Source organism: Myotis nattereri (assembly GCF_964212035.1).
Source record: "Myotis nattereri genome assembly, chromosome: 11".
Taxonomy (NCBI): Eukaryota; Metazoa; Chordata; class Mammalia; order Chiroptera; family Vespertilionidae; genus Myotis; species Myotis nattereri.
The window spans coordinates 82,104,674-82,118,425 of record NC_138086.1 but is presented as its reverse complement, the minus strand read 5'-3'; the positions used below and the strand labels follow the sequence as shown (position 1 = coordinate 82,118,425).

Sequence of the window (13,752 nt, the reverse complement as noted above, 5' to 3'; positions counted from 1 at the left end):
TCTCCCGGGACAGCAGCCCAGGCAGGGAGCAGGCGGACGGGACACGGGCAGTGGCAGTGGTATTTCCCAAACTGCAGACCCTATGGAACCCTGTGGTCCGCTTGGTGGAAACGTGCATTCCCAGGCCGGGCTGCGGAACCCAGGGCCGAGGTCTGAGCCCACACCCCTCGGCTCTGAGACAGCCGGCCGGGCAGAAGTGCCTGGGTGGTTGCTGACTTTTCCAAAAAGCTCTCTGTGTCACTAGTTCCCTGGGTTCCACTCCCCACCAGGCACCCTCTCCAGGGCTGACCCCGTCCTGCCCCACAGGGCACTGTGCCCCCCCTGCCCCCAGGGCTCTGAGGACGGGCGCCGTGTCCCCGTGTCCCCAGGGCAGGCCCCGGCCACGCCACTCACCCAGGAGAAGCCGATGCAGCCGATGGCCCCGCACAGCATGTCGGCGAGCATGGCCGGGTACGAGCTGGCCGTGGGGAAGTAGGCGAAGAAGCGGGGGCTGTGCCAGTGGGTCACCTGCGGGGGGACGGCGGTCACTCGGCGCGAGGAGCCCCGGAGCGCAGGACCTAGGGCTCCCCGTGCGCACGGCTGGGGACGTGGCTACAACCAGGCCTGGAGCTTCCGGCAGGCGTGTGCCTGTCGGGAGGCCAGCGCATCAGAAGCCTGTCTCCTAAGGTCTAGGCGGGAAAATGTGAGAGGGCCTGATGGTGCCTGACGGGTGCTCAGTGGTTAGAGCATTGGCCCTCAGACAAAGGGGTCCCGGGTTCGATTCTCGGTCAATGGCATGTACCTCGGCTGCAGACTGCATCCCCACCCCCATCAAGGTGTGTGTGGGAAGCAGCCAATCAATGTGTCTCTCTCACATCAATGTTTCTCTCTCCCCCTCCTCCCTACCCTCCATTCTCTAAAAAAAAAAGTAATCCTATATAATAAAAGGCTAATATGCAAATTGACCAAACGGCGATTGACCAATCACTATGATGCTTACTGACCACCAGGGGTCAGACGCTCAATTCAAGAGCTGCCCCCTGGCGGTCAGTGCATTCTCACAAGGGGAGCACCACTCAGCCAGAAGCCGGGCTCATGGCTGGTGAGCGCAGCGGCAGTGGCAGGACCTCTCCCGCCTCCACGGCAGCACTAAGAAGTCTGACTCACATGAGTCGGACATCCCCCAAGGGCTCCCGGACCGTGAGAGGGTGCAGGCTGAGCTGAGGGACGACCCCACCCCCGAAGTGCACGAATTTCGTGCACAGGGCCTCTCGTAATAATAATAAAATAAAACACTTTAAAAGGCCTGATGGTGGTCTTGCTGCCACCCACACTCTCCTGCTCAGGCCCTTCCTCCAGCCCTTCGCCCTCTGTCCCCTGCCCTGTGAGTCCTGGGCGGGGACAGCTAAGGTGCTGACGAGGGCCAGGCTGGGTGATCTCGGGGTCTGGGGAAGGAGATAAGGGAGGAGTGGAGATGGGGTGTGGCCCAGGTTTGCTTCGTTAATGTGTTCTTGTGCCCGGCCTGCCCGGCACGTAGCACACCCTCTGGGGAGGAGGGTGCGGGGATGTCATTCGCCCCCACGCGGGGCTGTAGCTCTCAGGCGTCCAGGAGACGGGGCCCAGCGGCCTGTCCCGACCCCTGCCCGGGGCCCCGAGACCTCGGACCCTGGCCGTGGCGCCCCGGGAAGGAGGTGCTGGCAGTCTGAGCACCAGCAGCCGGAGCCTGACATTCACCTGAGCGCACGCCCCGGCGGGGCTGGCTGAGGCTCAGGGTGTTTGCACAGCCTGCAGGCGGCAACCAGTGCAGAGCCTGGCTCGGGGCGCAAATGTCAGGGGCGCAAATGTCAAGGACTCTCCCGGGGGAGGTGAGCTGAGCGTGCCTGTGAGGTCCCGGGGCTGGTCTCCCTGCCCCCCCACCCCCAGGCTGCCAGGGTGTGGGAGGGAGGACCTGAGGGGCTCCTGCCCGTTGCTGCCCCGGGACTTACTCCCGGCAGGGGAGAAAGACTGACTGTGGGGACAGGAAGCCCCAGTGTGTTTCCTTCCTCCCAGAGCTGTCAGCCCCTCAGGACCGCCAGCCCGGGGTTCTGCCCACACCTGTCCCGGCTCTCGGGGCACCAAGCCAGCTGTGACTCTGGACAGACCGCCCATGCCCCCCGTTCACATAGATCCACAAACCGCTGCTCTGATGGCAGCTGACCCCTGGCGAGCAGGAAGCGGGAGGCGTGTGCTCCATCCTGCGTGGGGGGGTGGGGATCCGGGGGGGGGGACGGGACTTCCAACCAGCCCCTCCAGCTGTCACGCCCACCGGCTCGAGCAGGGCCGGCCTGGGAGCCACACGCACCGCCCTGGAGGCCCCGATCGGGCTGCAATCCTGGCTCCATGCTCACCGGCTGTGAGGCCTTAGACTAGTCCCCTGCCCTCTCTGGGCTCAGTGGCCTCTGCTGCAAACTAGAAATGACCAGGTTGCTGGCCAGCGGGATGGCCGTGAGGCTCAGGGGAGGTGCCGCGTGTGGACGGCCCCGGCCGCAGGCGCCCGTTCAAACCCCCCCCCCCCGACCTGACCACGTACCCCCGGCATGATGACCTTCTCCACGTCCTTCATAATGTCCTCGTAGGCATCAGGCTCCTGGGGGGCGCAGCTGGGGATCAGGGGGCGCAGGTAGCCGGGCTCCACGCTGGGGTAGACCTGGCGCCCCTCGATGCCCTCGATGTAGTCCGCTATGTAGTCCACCATCTCCCGCCCCCGCCGCCGGAATTCACTTGCGTCCATGGTGAGGGGCTTCCTCAGACAGAACCTGTAGGAGCCAGGGCGGGGGACTGATGGGTGGGGCAGCACAGCACCTCTACGCGGGAGTGGCCGCGTCCGAGCCAGCTGACCGCTGGGGCTGCCTGGGCAGTGCCCCCGATGCCCAGGACTACCAGGTCCCCGTCAGGCATGCTTTTTAAAATTTTTTAAATATATTTTTATTGATGTCAGAGAGGAAAGGAGAGGGAGAGAGAGAGAGAAACATCGATGATGAGAGAGAAACATGGATTGGCTGCCTCCTGCACGCCCCCTACTAGGCATCGAGCCAGCCAACCGGGCCTGTGCCCTGACCAGGAATTGAACCGTGACCTCCTGGTTCGTAGGTCGACGCTCAACCACTGAGCCACACCAGCCAGGCTCAGGCGCGCTTTTGTTCTGCATGTGGACGGCGGGGAAATGCCTCTGGAGCTGGAGGCTGTGACCAATCGCCCCACGCTGCCCCGCTGGTCAGCTGAGGCCAGCGCCACGCCTGCCCGTCCTGTGCACGTTGGTGAGACGGACACACCGCCTCCACGTCCACCCCCCTGGAATGGCAGCACCGGCCGCGCACCGGCTGGGGAATGTGCTACCGCGAGACGACGAGGCCTCGGTTCGTGCCCTGAGTGCGGCCGAGCCAGCAAGCGTTCACCGGCCGCGTGGGAATACGCAGACGGACCACCGAGTGGGCACCTTGGGGGGAGGGGCCCCGGACAGTCGCCCGCTCAGGGTGTGTGGGCTCTGTCTTCCTGGACTCCCGCTCCCGTCCCTTCAGCTCCGCCCCCACCCTCGCTTATCCCTGTCACAGGCACTTGGCGAGGCGACCGCATTGCCGTCCAAGTGGCTGAACAGTGTCCTGAGATGGACCCAGCGGTCTGGCCTTGGTGAAGCCTGTTTGAGCTTAAAAATTTTACCTTGGGCCCGGCTGGCCTGGCTCAGTGGGTGAGCGCTGACCTATGAACCAGGAGGTCAGGGTTCGATTCCCCGTCAGGGCACAGGCCCGGGTTGCGGGCTCCATCCCCAGTGGGGGGTGTGCAGGAGGCAGCTGACAATGATTCTCTCTTATCACTGATGCTTCTCTCTCTCTCTCCCTCTCCCTTCCTCTCTGAAATCAATAAAAATATGGTTAAAAATATATATATTTAAATAATTTTTTTTAACCTCCGGCCTGTGGACGTGCAGGAATGCGGGAGGTAACCTGCCCCCTCGCTCACCCCTGCCGCCCCGGCTCCTGTCTCACCAGCTACCTGTCCGCACACTTTGATAAGTTCAACAGCTCCCCACCCTCCGCGGGCATCTGGAGTTCTTCCTTGACAGATGCTTGCTCCCTGAGTGCCCCCACGGCTCTGCTGTGACTGCAGCTCGAACAGAATGCGCCCGGGGCCCGCGTGCTCTGCAGACATTGTCTTCATGTTTGTGTGGCTCCCATTGCTGTCATTTATCCTGACCTGTAAGGAGGTCAGTGCGGGTGCAGTCGGTTCTCACGGTCTTTGCCTTCACGAGTGGACGCTGGTGAGCGACTGAAAACGATTGGAGCAAATTCTCGCTGCTTGACCGAGGGCAGCCGGCCCTGGCAGGGAGGCTCGGGGTGAGGGCCGTGCCGAGTTCCGACAGAGGCCTGGGTTCTCAGAGGATCAGCTGCCTCGAGCTAAAGCAGGCAGACACACGCCAACCTGCCCGCCCAGAGCTCTTCCCGGCGGGTGTGCAGGGTCAGACCTGGCTGCCCTAGTGGAGTCCGAGCGACCTGCCGGGGCCTCGGTGCACACCCGGAGCAGCTGGCGCCCGCGGTGTGTCTGTCTGCGTCCGCCTGCCCCCAGGCTGGGCAAACATTGGCTGGGAGAGGTAGACAGTGACCAAGGCCGTGGCGGGTGCCTCGCCAGGCCCGTGAGCCGGTGTCGGTTGACACCACCGGACAGCGTCGCCGGCAGCCGAGCTCCGCGGCGCTTCTCGGGCAGCCCCTGTCCACACTGCACGGGGCGCGAGCCGGTCCGGCCCTGGACTCCAGGCCCAGCATCTGGTCGCATCAGTGAGCGGCTCGGTGCGGAGCCAGCCCAATGCCCGCTTACACGACGCTGGGAGGCAGCGCAGGGCCAGGGACATTTAAAGGAGGTGCCACAGCCCGGCCAGCGTGGCTCAGGAGGTCAGGGTTCGATTCCTGGTCTGCCAGGTGCCTGGGCTGTGGGCTTACTGCCTAGTGGGGGGCGTGCAGGAGGCAGCCGATCCGTGGTTCTCTCTCATCATTGATGTTTCTCTCTCTCCCTCTCAAATCAATAAAAAGATGCTCAAAATAAACATAAAAAAGGCCGCACAGCAAGGGGGTGGCCCTTTGGGTGTGTTTTGGGAATTCACATGTCCCGGCCACGGACCCACACGCTAGGTTAGCGATCATTTCTAAGCAGCTCGGTGTTGGCCTGAGCCTCTGAGTGAGAACAGAGTGAGAGGATTGGGGGGCAAGCGACCAGCTGTCGCCCTGGACCCGGACCCCTCTCACTGCTGGAAGCTGCCCCGTGGCCCGAGCCAGAAGCCGCATCAGGTGGTCCGCACGGGAAGGGCCAGGAAAGCCGCCAGCGAGTCCGAGCCTACGCTGCTGCTTCTGGGCCCAGGAGGAGAGATGGGGAGGCCTGCTTCCCGAGTCATAGATGCTGTGCGTCCTCCCCGGAAAGGGGTAAAGAGCATGTAAATGCTCCCCTTTGATCGACATAGAAAAGAAGGCCGGGGAGGGCCGGGGAGGGCCGTGGAGGGCAGGGGAGGGCCGGGGAGGGCAGGGGAGGCCAGGGGAGGCCAGGGGAGGCCAGGGGAGGCCAGGGAGGGCCGGGGAGGCCAGGGAGGGCCAGCAGTGTGGGCCTCTGTCGGGGTGAGGCGGCTGCAACAGGGCGGCTGCGGTCCCAGGGTGCGAGGCTGCGAGGCCACGCGGGGCTGTTCCCTTGTCGGAGGGGCCTCCGGCTCGAAGCCACAGACCTCCCACCACGCGCAGGCACCCCTTCCCACTGTCTCCCACGCCTGCGCTGACTTTTGGGGAAATCGAGGTGCCTTGTTGAAACGGGGTCCTCTGGTTGGCGTAGAAGAGGGCACACCTTGGTACGGATGTCCACGTGCCAAGTCCTTGGTCAGGCTCCCCACCTGCTCTCTCGTTTCGCCTCCGTGATCTCGCTCAGGACGGTCAAAACCGTGAGCCCTCCCCCCCCCACCCCCCCACCCCCCGCTGCCACAACCCCCCCAGACGCGGAGGCCGAGGCTGGGAGACTGAGCACCCTGCACTGTGAGGTCAGGGCGGGGGGGGGGGGGGGGGGGGGGGGCGCGCTCTGCCGCTGCTGCAGCTCCGGAGGCCTGGAGCGCCGCCAGGCGCAGGCACGACCAGCAGGTTTGGCCCGAGCACGAGCTGACAAACCCTGGGCAGAACCTCAAGACCAGAAACTCCAAAAACCAGTTTCTCCCGGAGCCGCAGGGCAGCTCCCGGCGCCTCCCTCGGGAGCTGCGTTCCCGCACACCGACGGCCTGGGCGTGGGCAGCGCTTCCTGGAGGCGTCCAGGGCGGGCCCCGACCCCAGGCCTCCCTCCGCCCGGGCAAGGCCCTGACGCCAGGCAACCAGGGAGCTCCCCCCGGGCTCCGGACCACCTGGCGGCTCCGGCCCGGCCTCTCTCCCGCTCAGCACTCAGCGCCGCGTCTGCTGCCGGGCGGACGGGGACCCAGCACAGGCCCACGCCCACGCCCACGCCCATGTCCACGTCAGGCCCACGCCCACGCCCACGTCCACACGGTGGCTCCTGTCACGCAGGGTAGGAGCCCAGGTGCCTCCTGCGTCCACCAGCCTGCAAGGCCGGCTCCCTGCCCCTCAGCTTCCTCGGCCCACAGGCCGGCAGGGCCCTGTCCTCCACGCAGCTGCCCGACCGGAGCCGCGTGGGTCCGGCCCCGAGCCCAGGGCTGAGCCTCTCGGGCCGTCCCGCAGCCGGGAGAGGACGGAGCCTCCGGCGCTGTCTCTCATGCGACCCACGAAGCGCACAGCCTCGTCGGAGACCGCGCCGCCGGCTCTCCGTGGCAGGGCCGTCAGGAAGGGGCGGCAGCATGTGCACGTGCTCCCGGGGAACCACTGCGATCCCCCTCACACCCGCGCAGCCAGTTGTGACGAATACACAGCCGAGGGCCCGGCCGCGTGGCTCCGTGGTTGAGCGTCGACCTAGGAACCAGGAGGTCAGGGTTCGATTCCCGGTCGGGGCACAGGCCCGGTTTGTGGGCTTGATCCCCAGTGTGGAGCGTGCAGCGGTCAGCTGATCCATGATTCTCTCTCATCGTGGATGTCTCTCCCTCTCCCTCCCTCTCCCTCCCTCTCTGAAATCAATAAAAAATAAAAAATAAATATAAAAAAGCTGAGAAGCTCCTGAGCAATTTCAAAAGCAAAGGCCGGTCAGCGCCCTCACCCCTGGCGATGCTGCTCCGTTCCCCGATTTCGGACAATCACAGTGCTCACCACGCAGGCCTGCAGCTGGGACCCCCCCCCCCTTTTCCCACAGCCCCATTCCTCTGTCCGCATGAACAGGGTGCCGCGTGCACCCCACCCAGCCCGCCACGCACCTTGGAGCCTTCCCGGTCCCTGGCACACGGCGCAGCCCCACGGGCGGGCAGCGGTGGCTGCCGTGGGTGGCGCCCGGGTGCGGGATGGTGCCGAGCAGGGTGGCACAGCGCCCTCACGACACCAACTGCCCGACGGCTCTGAGGGGTGGGCCCTCGGCCCCATTTCCGGCCGCTCACGGAGGGACAGGGACGCCCCCATCAGCGCGGGGCGCACCCACCCCTCCCCCAGGGGCTCTAATCACTCACCACCTGACACATGCAAATCACAGTCGTAATGAAAGTGAGCGTTTGAATTTAGGGTAATTGGAGTTGCATCATTTCGCTGTTTGCTGTTCCAGCCCGTTCCTATAAACCCGCCCGGCACTGGCGTGTGAACCCTCCTCTTCTGTGCCTGGTCCTCCGGGGACGCCTCCTGGACGGAAAGCCCCCCCCGCCCCCCGAAGCTGCGGGAGCCCCGCATGCTCGCCGCTCCCGGGCGTGTCCGCTTCTCCACCACCGATTCGATTCCGTGGCAAAGCCTGACCCCGGCGCCTCCCTCCCGGGCACGGGCGCTGGCCCAGGGCTGAGCGGCTCCAACAGGTCAAACCTGCGGCCACGCGGGCCGTGGTCCCGACCTCAGGACCGAGAGGCGACCCTGCTCCGGGTGGCGCGACCCGCCGGGTGGGCCCCGGGCACATCTCACCTCACGCTCCCAGCACCTGTGAGGCGTGGGGCGCGGGGGGCGGAGGGACGGGGGGCACGGGGCACGGGGCCACTGCTGACCCAGGAAGGCTGAGAGCAGGTCGCACGGGGCGCACAGCAGAGGGGCGTTCCTGGGCCCACAGCCGGCCCTCCCCGCACCGTGGGCGTCCCTGCCACCTGCACTTGTGCGCCGACCCCTGTGTCTCGCGGCCGGAGGACTCAGGGCCCCAGGCTGGAGCGGGCTCTGGAGCGGCCGGGGGCTCCCCCTGCCCCTAGGCCAGTGGTTCTCAGCCTTCCTAACGCCGCGGCCCTTTAACACAGCTCCTCATGTGGTGACCCCCAATGTCATTGTTACACATTGAACATAAAGCATAGTGATTCATCACAGAAACAGTATGTAATTATAGATGTGTTTCCGATGGTCTTAGGCGACCCCTGTGAAAGGGTCCTTCGACCCCCACAGGGGCCGCGAGCCACAGGTTGAGAACCGCTGCCCTGGAGTGTGGTGGGGACCCGCCCCGACCGGAGCAGAGCGGCCAGGAGAGGCCGCCGCCCCCTCCCGCAAACGGCCGGTAAACACTCCTCGCTCTGTGTGCTCAGCCGCTCTGTTTGCAAAGCAGCGAAGGAGCCGCTGGGCCAGGGAGGCGGGGCGGTCCCCGCAGCTCTGGGCGCCCCCAAGCCCGGGTCGGTCCCTGCAGCCTGGGACCCCACACCCGCCGCCCCGGGCCCACGGAGAACAGGGGGTGTGAGCCTTTCCCCCAGGCCGGTCCACTGCGCTGCCCCTTCATGCCCTGAGCACCCGCCTCCGGGATGCCCACAGGCACCATGGAAACCTCCCGTCAGGGGAGCCTCCTTCCCGCCCCCCGACTCAAATGGAGTTTCCGGGGACCGGGGCAGCCCCCCGGGAGCCATCCTGCGGAGGGGCCGGGTGGAGCCCTGGCCCGCGTGTTCTGAAGGGAGGGGCGGGTCCTGCTGATTTCAGTTATGCCCACCGCTGTGTGCAGAGCGTCCACCGGGCCGGAGCGGGGAGGGGGGAGGGGAGGGAGAGGCCGCGCGAACCCAGGATTTCGGCTTTTCCCAAGGCCCGGGGACCCCCACGGCCGCGTCCTCCTTGACCGGGACATCCCCTTCCCTGTGGGGACCTCAGGGCCGCCCCCGACATGAGAGAGTTCCCTCTGGCCCCTCCGACCCAGGGAGGGGCCGCCTCGCCGTGGCCGTGGCCCCTGCTGTGGGTCTGGCTCGGAGGGAAGCCCTGCGCATGCGAAGGAGCCTGCTGCCAGCCCTCCCGGAGTCAGGGCTCCGGGGGCACCCAGGCGGCCGCGTGGACTTCCCCTGGAGACGGAGCAAACAGAACTCCGGGCAGAGGGCTGCTCAGCGCCCGTCCCCCGCCCCCCCTCCCCCTGCAGTTACCTCTTATTAATAAAGCAGCGCCCACCTGTGCCCAGCCCTTGACAAACATCAGACCCATTTTACAAGCACCCGTGGGAGGCCACCCTGGGCTCCCCCCACCCCGGCGGCAGGGGCTGGGCGCCCAGCTGCACCCTGCCAACTGGCCTGCCGGCCCCGCCCCCTCCACCCGTGTCGCAGCCCCCTGGGTCCCGATGCCTCAGGGACCAGCTGGACACAATGGCCGCTCACTCCTGTGTCTCATCAAGGCTCACAGGCTCCTCACCCCACGAGGCGTGTTGCGTGGGGGCCACTCGGGGGGCACCTGTGTCCCAGGAAGTTCCCGAGCAGCCCCACCTGCACAGGCTGGAGGCCAGGTCGTCCCCTGCCCATCCACCCGGCCGGAAGCAGCAGGCAGACCTCCCCCCGTCCCCAGCCCGGGGTCCCAGCCCGGGGCCGCTCCCCGGCCTGGCCCAGGCTCGGGAGGCAGAGCGGTACTCACGCGGCCGCCCTCGCTGCCTGGCCGCCCTCTCTCCCCCCGACAGCTGAAGGCACAGAGGATGCGATTACGCGATTGCCATTTATGCAGACGGCGTGCCCGCCCCCCGAAGCCAATCAGAGTCACGCTGCTCTGCTCATTCACAGGCAGCATCTCCCGCCGCCGCCCGCCCCCCGGGGCCTGGCCAGAGCGGGCTGGGCAGGACCAGGGGACCGCGGAGCCTGAGGGGCCGGGGGCCAGGGCCGAGGGAAAGGGGTCCCGTGTCCCCAGTTCCTGAGCGAGCCCAGCCCCCGTCCTGTCCAGAGGCGCCAGGGCCGGGCAGCCGGGAGCACTTGCTCTGTGGCAGGCTGGGCCAGGCAGGCCTCTCTCCTCCCCCGGGGGTGACGGGCATCCCCGACAGGAGGGATGGAGGCTCAATGTGCCCAGCTCCTTCTGCTCTGCTCTGGTCAGAGAGGAGCAGAGGCAGGAGAGGTTCGAGCCCAGGCTCATCTGATTCACAGCCCTGTTCTCCCACCCAGAAGCGACCAGCAGCTCTTCGCGCAGTGGTGGGCTCGCTCCCCCACCTCCCGAAGGCTGGGGGGCAGGACAGGGCTTTCCCTGTAAGGGGCACGAGCCTTGTGGGCCCGGAGAGGGGCTGGGGGCCACTCAGGCGGGAGGCGCAGGTGGGTTCTGCTGCTCGTATGCACACATGCACACACACATACATGTACACACAGACACACATGCATACACACAGCATGCAGACATACACACCCAACACACCCACAGCATGCTGACACTACACCCTCAGCACATACGTACACACACACAGCATGCAGGCACCACACCCACATACATGCACATAGCATGCAGACACACATGAACATACATACACACAGCACGCAGACACCACACACAGCACATGCATGCAGGCATGTGCACACACTCCCTACACATGTGCACACACTCTCAGGCCTGTGGCTGCCAGGAGTCAGGAGCTCCGCCCACAGAGCCAGGGGCCTGGTCCGAGGAAGCAGCAGGCCCTAGAGCCCGTGCCCTCTGGGCAGAGACCTGCTGGCCGGAGCCGGCCAGGGGCCAGGCTGCTCCTCAGCAGGTGGGCGGCCGGCAGGGCAGCTGGCGTGGGCACAGCTGCCGGAGGGAGGGGCTGGCAGGGCCGAGGGGCAGGGGCACAGCCAGCAGGAGGACGCTCTGCCCCGCCCTGCGAGATGGGCCCCCCTGGCTGTGCAGAGGCCACAGGCCGTGGCCTGGAGGGGGCGCTGGGGCAGGTGGCCGTGTGCCAGGGCTGGGCAGGGCGCTGGGCCCTTTGATCCTGCGGGGCGGGGCTCTCCCAGCTCGGCTGGCACAGGCCCTGGTGACCCAGGGTGACCCGTGGAGGCCACGCAGGAGGGCACAGGTGGGTGAGGGGCTGGCCCCAGCACGGGCCTCCGTGAGAAGAGGCACATCGTCCCTTTCACAGTCCCTGTGCCGGGACGGGCCTTCTGGAAGGTTCCACACAGGCGCCTCCGCCCCTCCCCACTGCCTCGCATGTAGATAACGTCCTCCCTTCCTCTGACTGACGGACAGAGGAGACAGAGGCCCAGAGAGGTCAGGGCACTTGCCCAAGGTCACAGAACTCCCCGCCTGCCCTTGTGTGTGGCCGGGCCCACCACAGGGTCCCATGCCGGTGGCGGACAGGCCTCGGGAGAACAAAGAGAAGAGAGCCCACAGCTGCCAGCTGCGCCCAGCGCTGCAGGGCACGGACGAGGTGTGGCCGAGCGGGGGCCCGGGGCTTGGGCCTGGGAGGCTGTGCGCGGGCACCAGAGGGGGAGGGTGGGCGTGAAGGTCACTCCAGCCCAGCCCTGAGAGCAGATGGGGTCAGGGCGGCAAGTGGCGAGGTCTGCGGTTTGTACACGCGGGGGAAACACCCCAGTGTGGAGCGGGCCCTCAGCCAGAATCCGTCCTCGCTGCCCAAGGGGTGACTGTGGGCCACCGCAGTGCGGGTGACGGACAGGACTCGAGTGAGGACAGGGCAGGAGGGCTGGACCTGGCCAAAGGCCTGCTGGGCTTGCAGGAGAAACTTATGAAAGCGTGGGAGCCTGGCCAGTGTTGCTCAGTGGTGAGCGTCAAGCTACGACCCAGGAGGTCAGGGTTCGATTCCCGGTCAGGGCACAGGCCCGGGTTATCGTCTCGACCCCCAGTGGGGGGCGTGCAGGGGGCGGCCGATCCATGATTCTCTCTCATCATTGATGTTTCTCTCTCTCCCTCTCCCTTCCTCTCTGAAATCAACAAAAATATATTTTTTAAAAAATCCCAACACAGACATTTGACTAAAATAAACGGAAACGCAAGCGTCTAGGAAGGGCCAGCTGCTCTGGAGGAGGAAGAGGTCATGCCTCTCACCCCTCGAGACCGATGTCACTGCGAAAGGGTGAGGTTTCTGCCGCGAGGATGCACACCTGGCCGAGGATGCACACCTGGCCGAGGATGCACACCTGGCCGAGGATGCGCACCTGGCCGAGGATGCGCACCTGGCCGAGGATGCGCACCTGGCCGAGGATGCGCACCTGGCCGAGGATGCGCACCTGGCCGAGGATGCGCACCTGGCCGAGGATGCGCACCTGGCCGAGGATGCGCACCTGGCCGAGGATGCGCACCTGGCCGAGGATGCGCACCTGGCCGAGGATGCACACCTGGCCGAGGATGCGCACCTGGCCGAGGATGCACACCTGGCCGAGGGAACCGAAGAGAGGGCCTAACCCCACCCCCTCCCCCCCGCCCCCCAGGAAGAGAACAGGAGCTGATGTGGAACAGCGGGCACATCGCTGAAGGACGGCCTAGGGCAGCGGTTCTCAACCTGTGGGTCGCGACCCCTTTGGCGGCCGAACGACCCTTTCACAGGGTCTCCTAAGACCACCCGGCATATCAGATATTTACATGACGATTCATCACAGGAGCAACATGACAGCTATGAAGTAGCAACGAAAATAATGTTATGGTTGGGTCACCACCTGAGGAACAGTATTTAAAGGGCCAGAAGGTTGAGAACCACTGGCCTAGTGTGTGGTGTGGGGCCCGCTGGCCCGCAGGTGGGAAATGAAAGCCGGGAAGCCCTCCCTCCTGGGGTGGGATCCTTAGCGAGAGGCCGACTTCTCAGGACGACAGGAGTGCATGCGATGACGCTGGGGGGCCGAGATCTCTCCTACGGGCCCTCATCAGCCAACCGCAAACGCCCCACCAACGGGGCGGCAGGGCTCTTAGGAATTTCTCCTTCCAACGACAGACGGGGCCGAGCTGCTGATGGCGGGCGAGGCCGCAGAAATACCGGCATCACCGGAAACGGGAACAACGGGTCCCAGGAACACGGGAGAAGGTGGCCCTGTGGTTCGTACCAAAGGCGAGGGGAGTCGTAACATTTACTCATCGTCTCCCACGAGCTGGGTGTTGTCCAGACGCTGTGATTTAGTCCTCAGACAACTACGAACACCCACTTTCCACGGAGCCAAACCGGTTAGGGCAACACCCGCTGCTTCCCCGAGGGAGAGCCAGGCCCGGGGACCCCGTTACAGGCCGTGTGGGGGGAAGCGGTAGAGAGGAGCAGAGGGTGGGCGGGTCCCGTCTGTGCCCTCACGCCCGGCACCCGCCCGTCAGACGGGCGACAGCAGGGACGGCCACTGCCGGCCCCCAGCGCGTGGGGCGCAGCCACCGGCCCCGCCCGCGGCGGCGTTCGCCCTGAAGCAGCTCTGTGCTGTGGACCGGGGGTCAAGTCACAGGCGCTGCCCTTTCCCGCGGCGACCGCCCGATTAGGACCAACAGGGAGACTCACCGGCCGGAGCCCTGTCCCTGCGGCGTCGGCCCCCTCGGGAGAGCGGGCCGGGGG

At 66.1% G+C, this 13,752-nt stretch overlaps 1 protein-coding gene across 1 annotated transcript in view; it reads right to left on the bottom strand.

Annotated features, from left to right (window-relative positions):
• Positions 1-2,768, bottom strand: part of DDC (dopa decarboxylase) — a 29,901-nt gene extending 27,133 nt beyond the window's left edge. The window contains exons 1-2 of the mRNA XM_081102297.1: positions 2,549-2,768; positions 394-507 (exon numbers count right to left, since the gene is read on the bottom strand). Coding sequence (XP_080958423.1) covers positions 394-507; positions 2,549-2,749 — 315 coding nt within the window. The 5' untranslated portion in view covers positions 2,750-2,768. The remainder of the gene's footprint in view (positions 1-393; positions 508-2,548) is intronic.
• Positions 2,769-13,752: the final 10,984 nt, after the last annotated feature.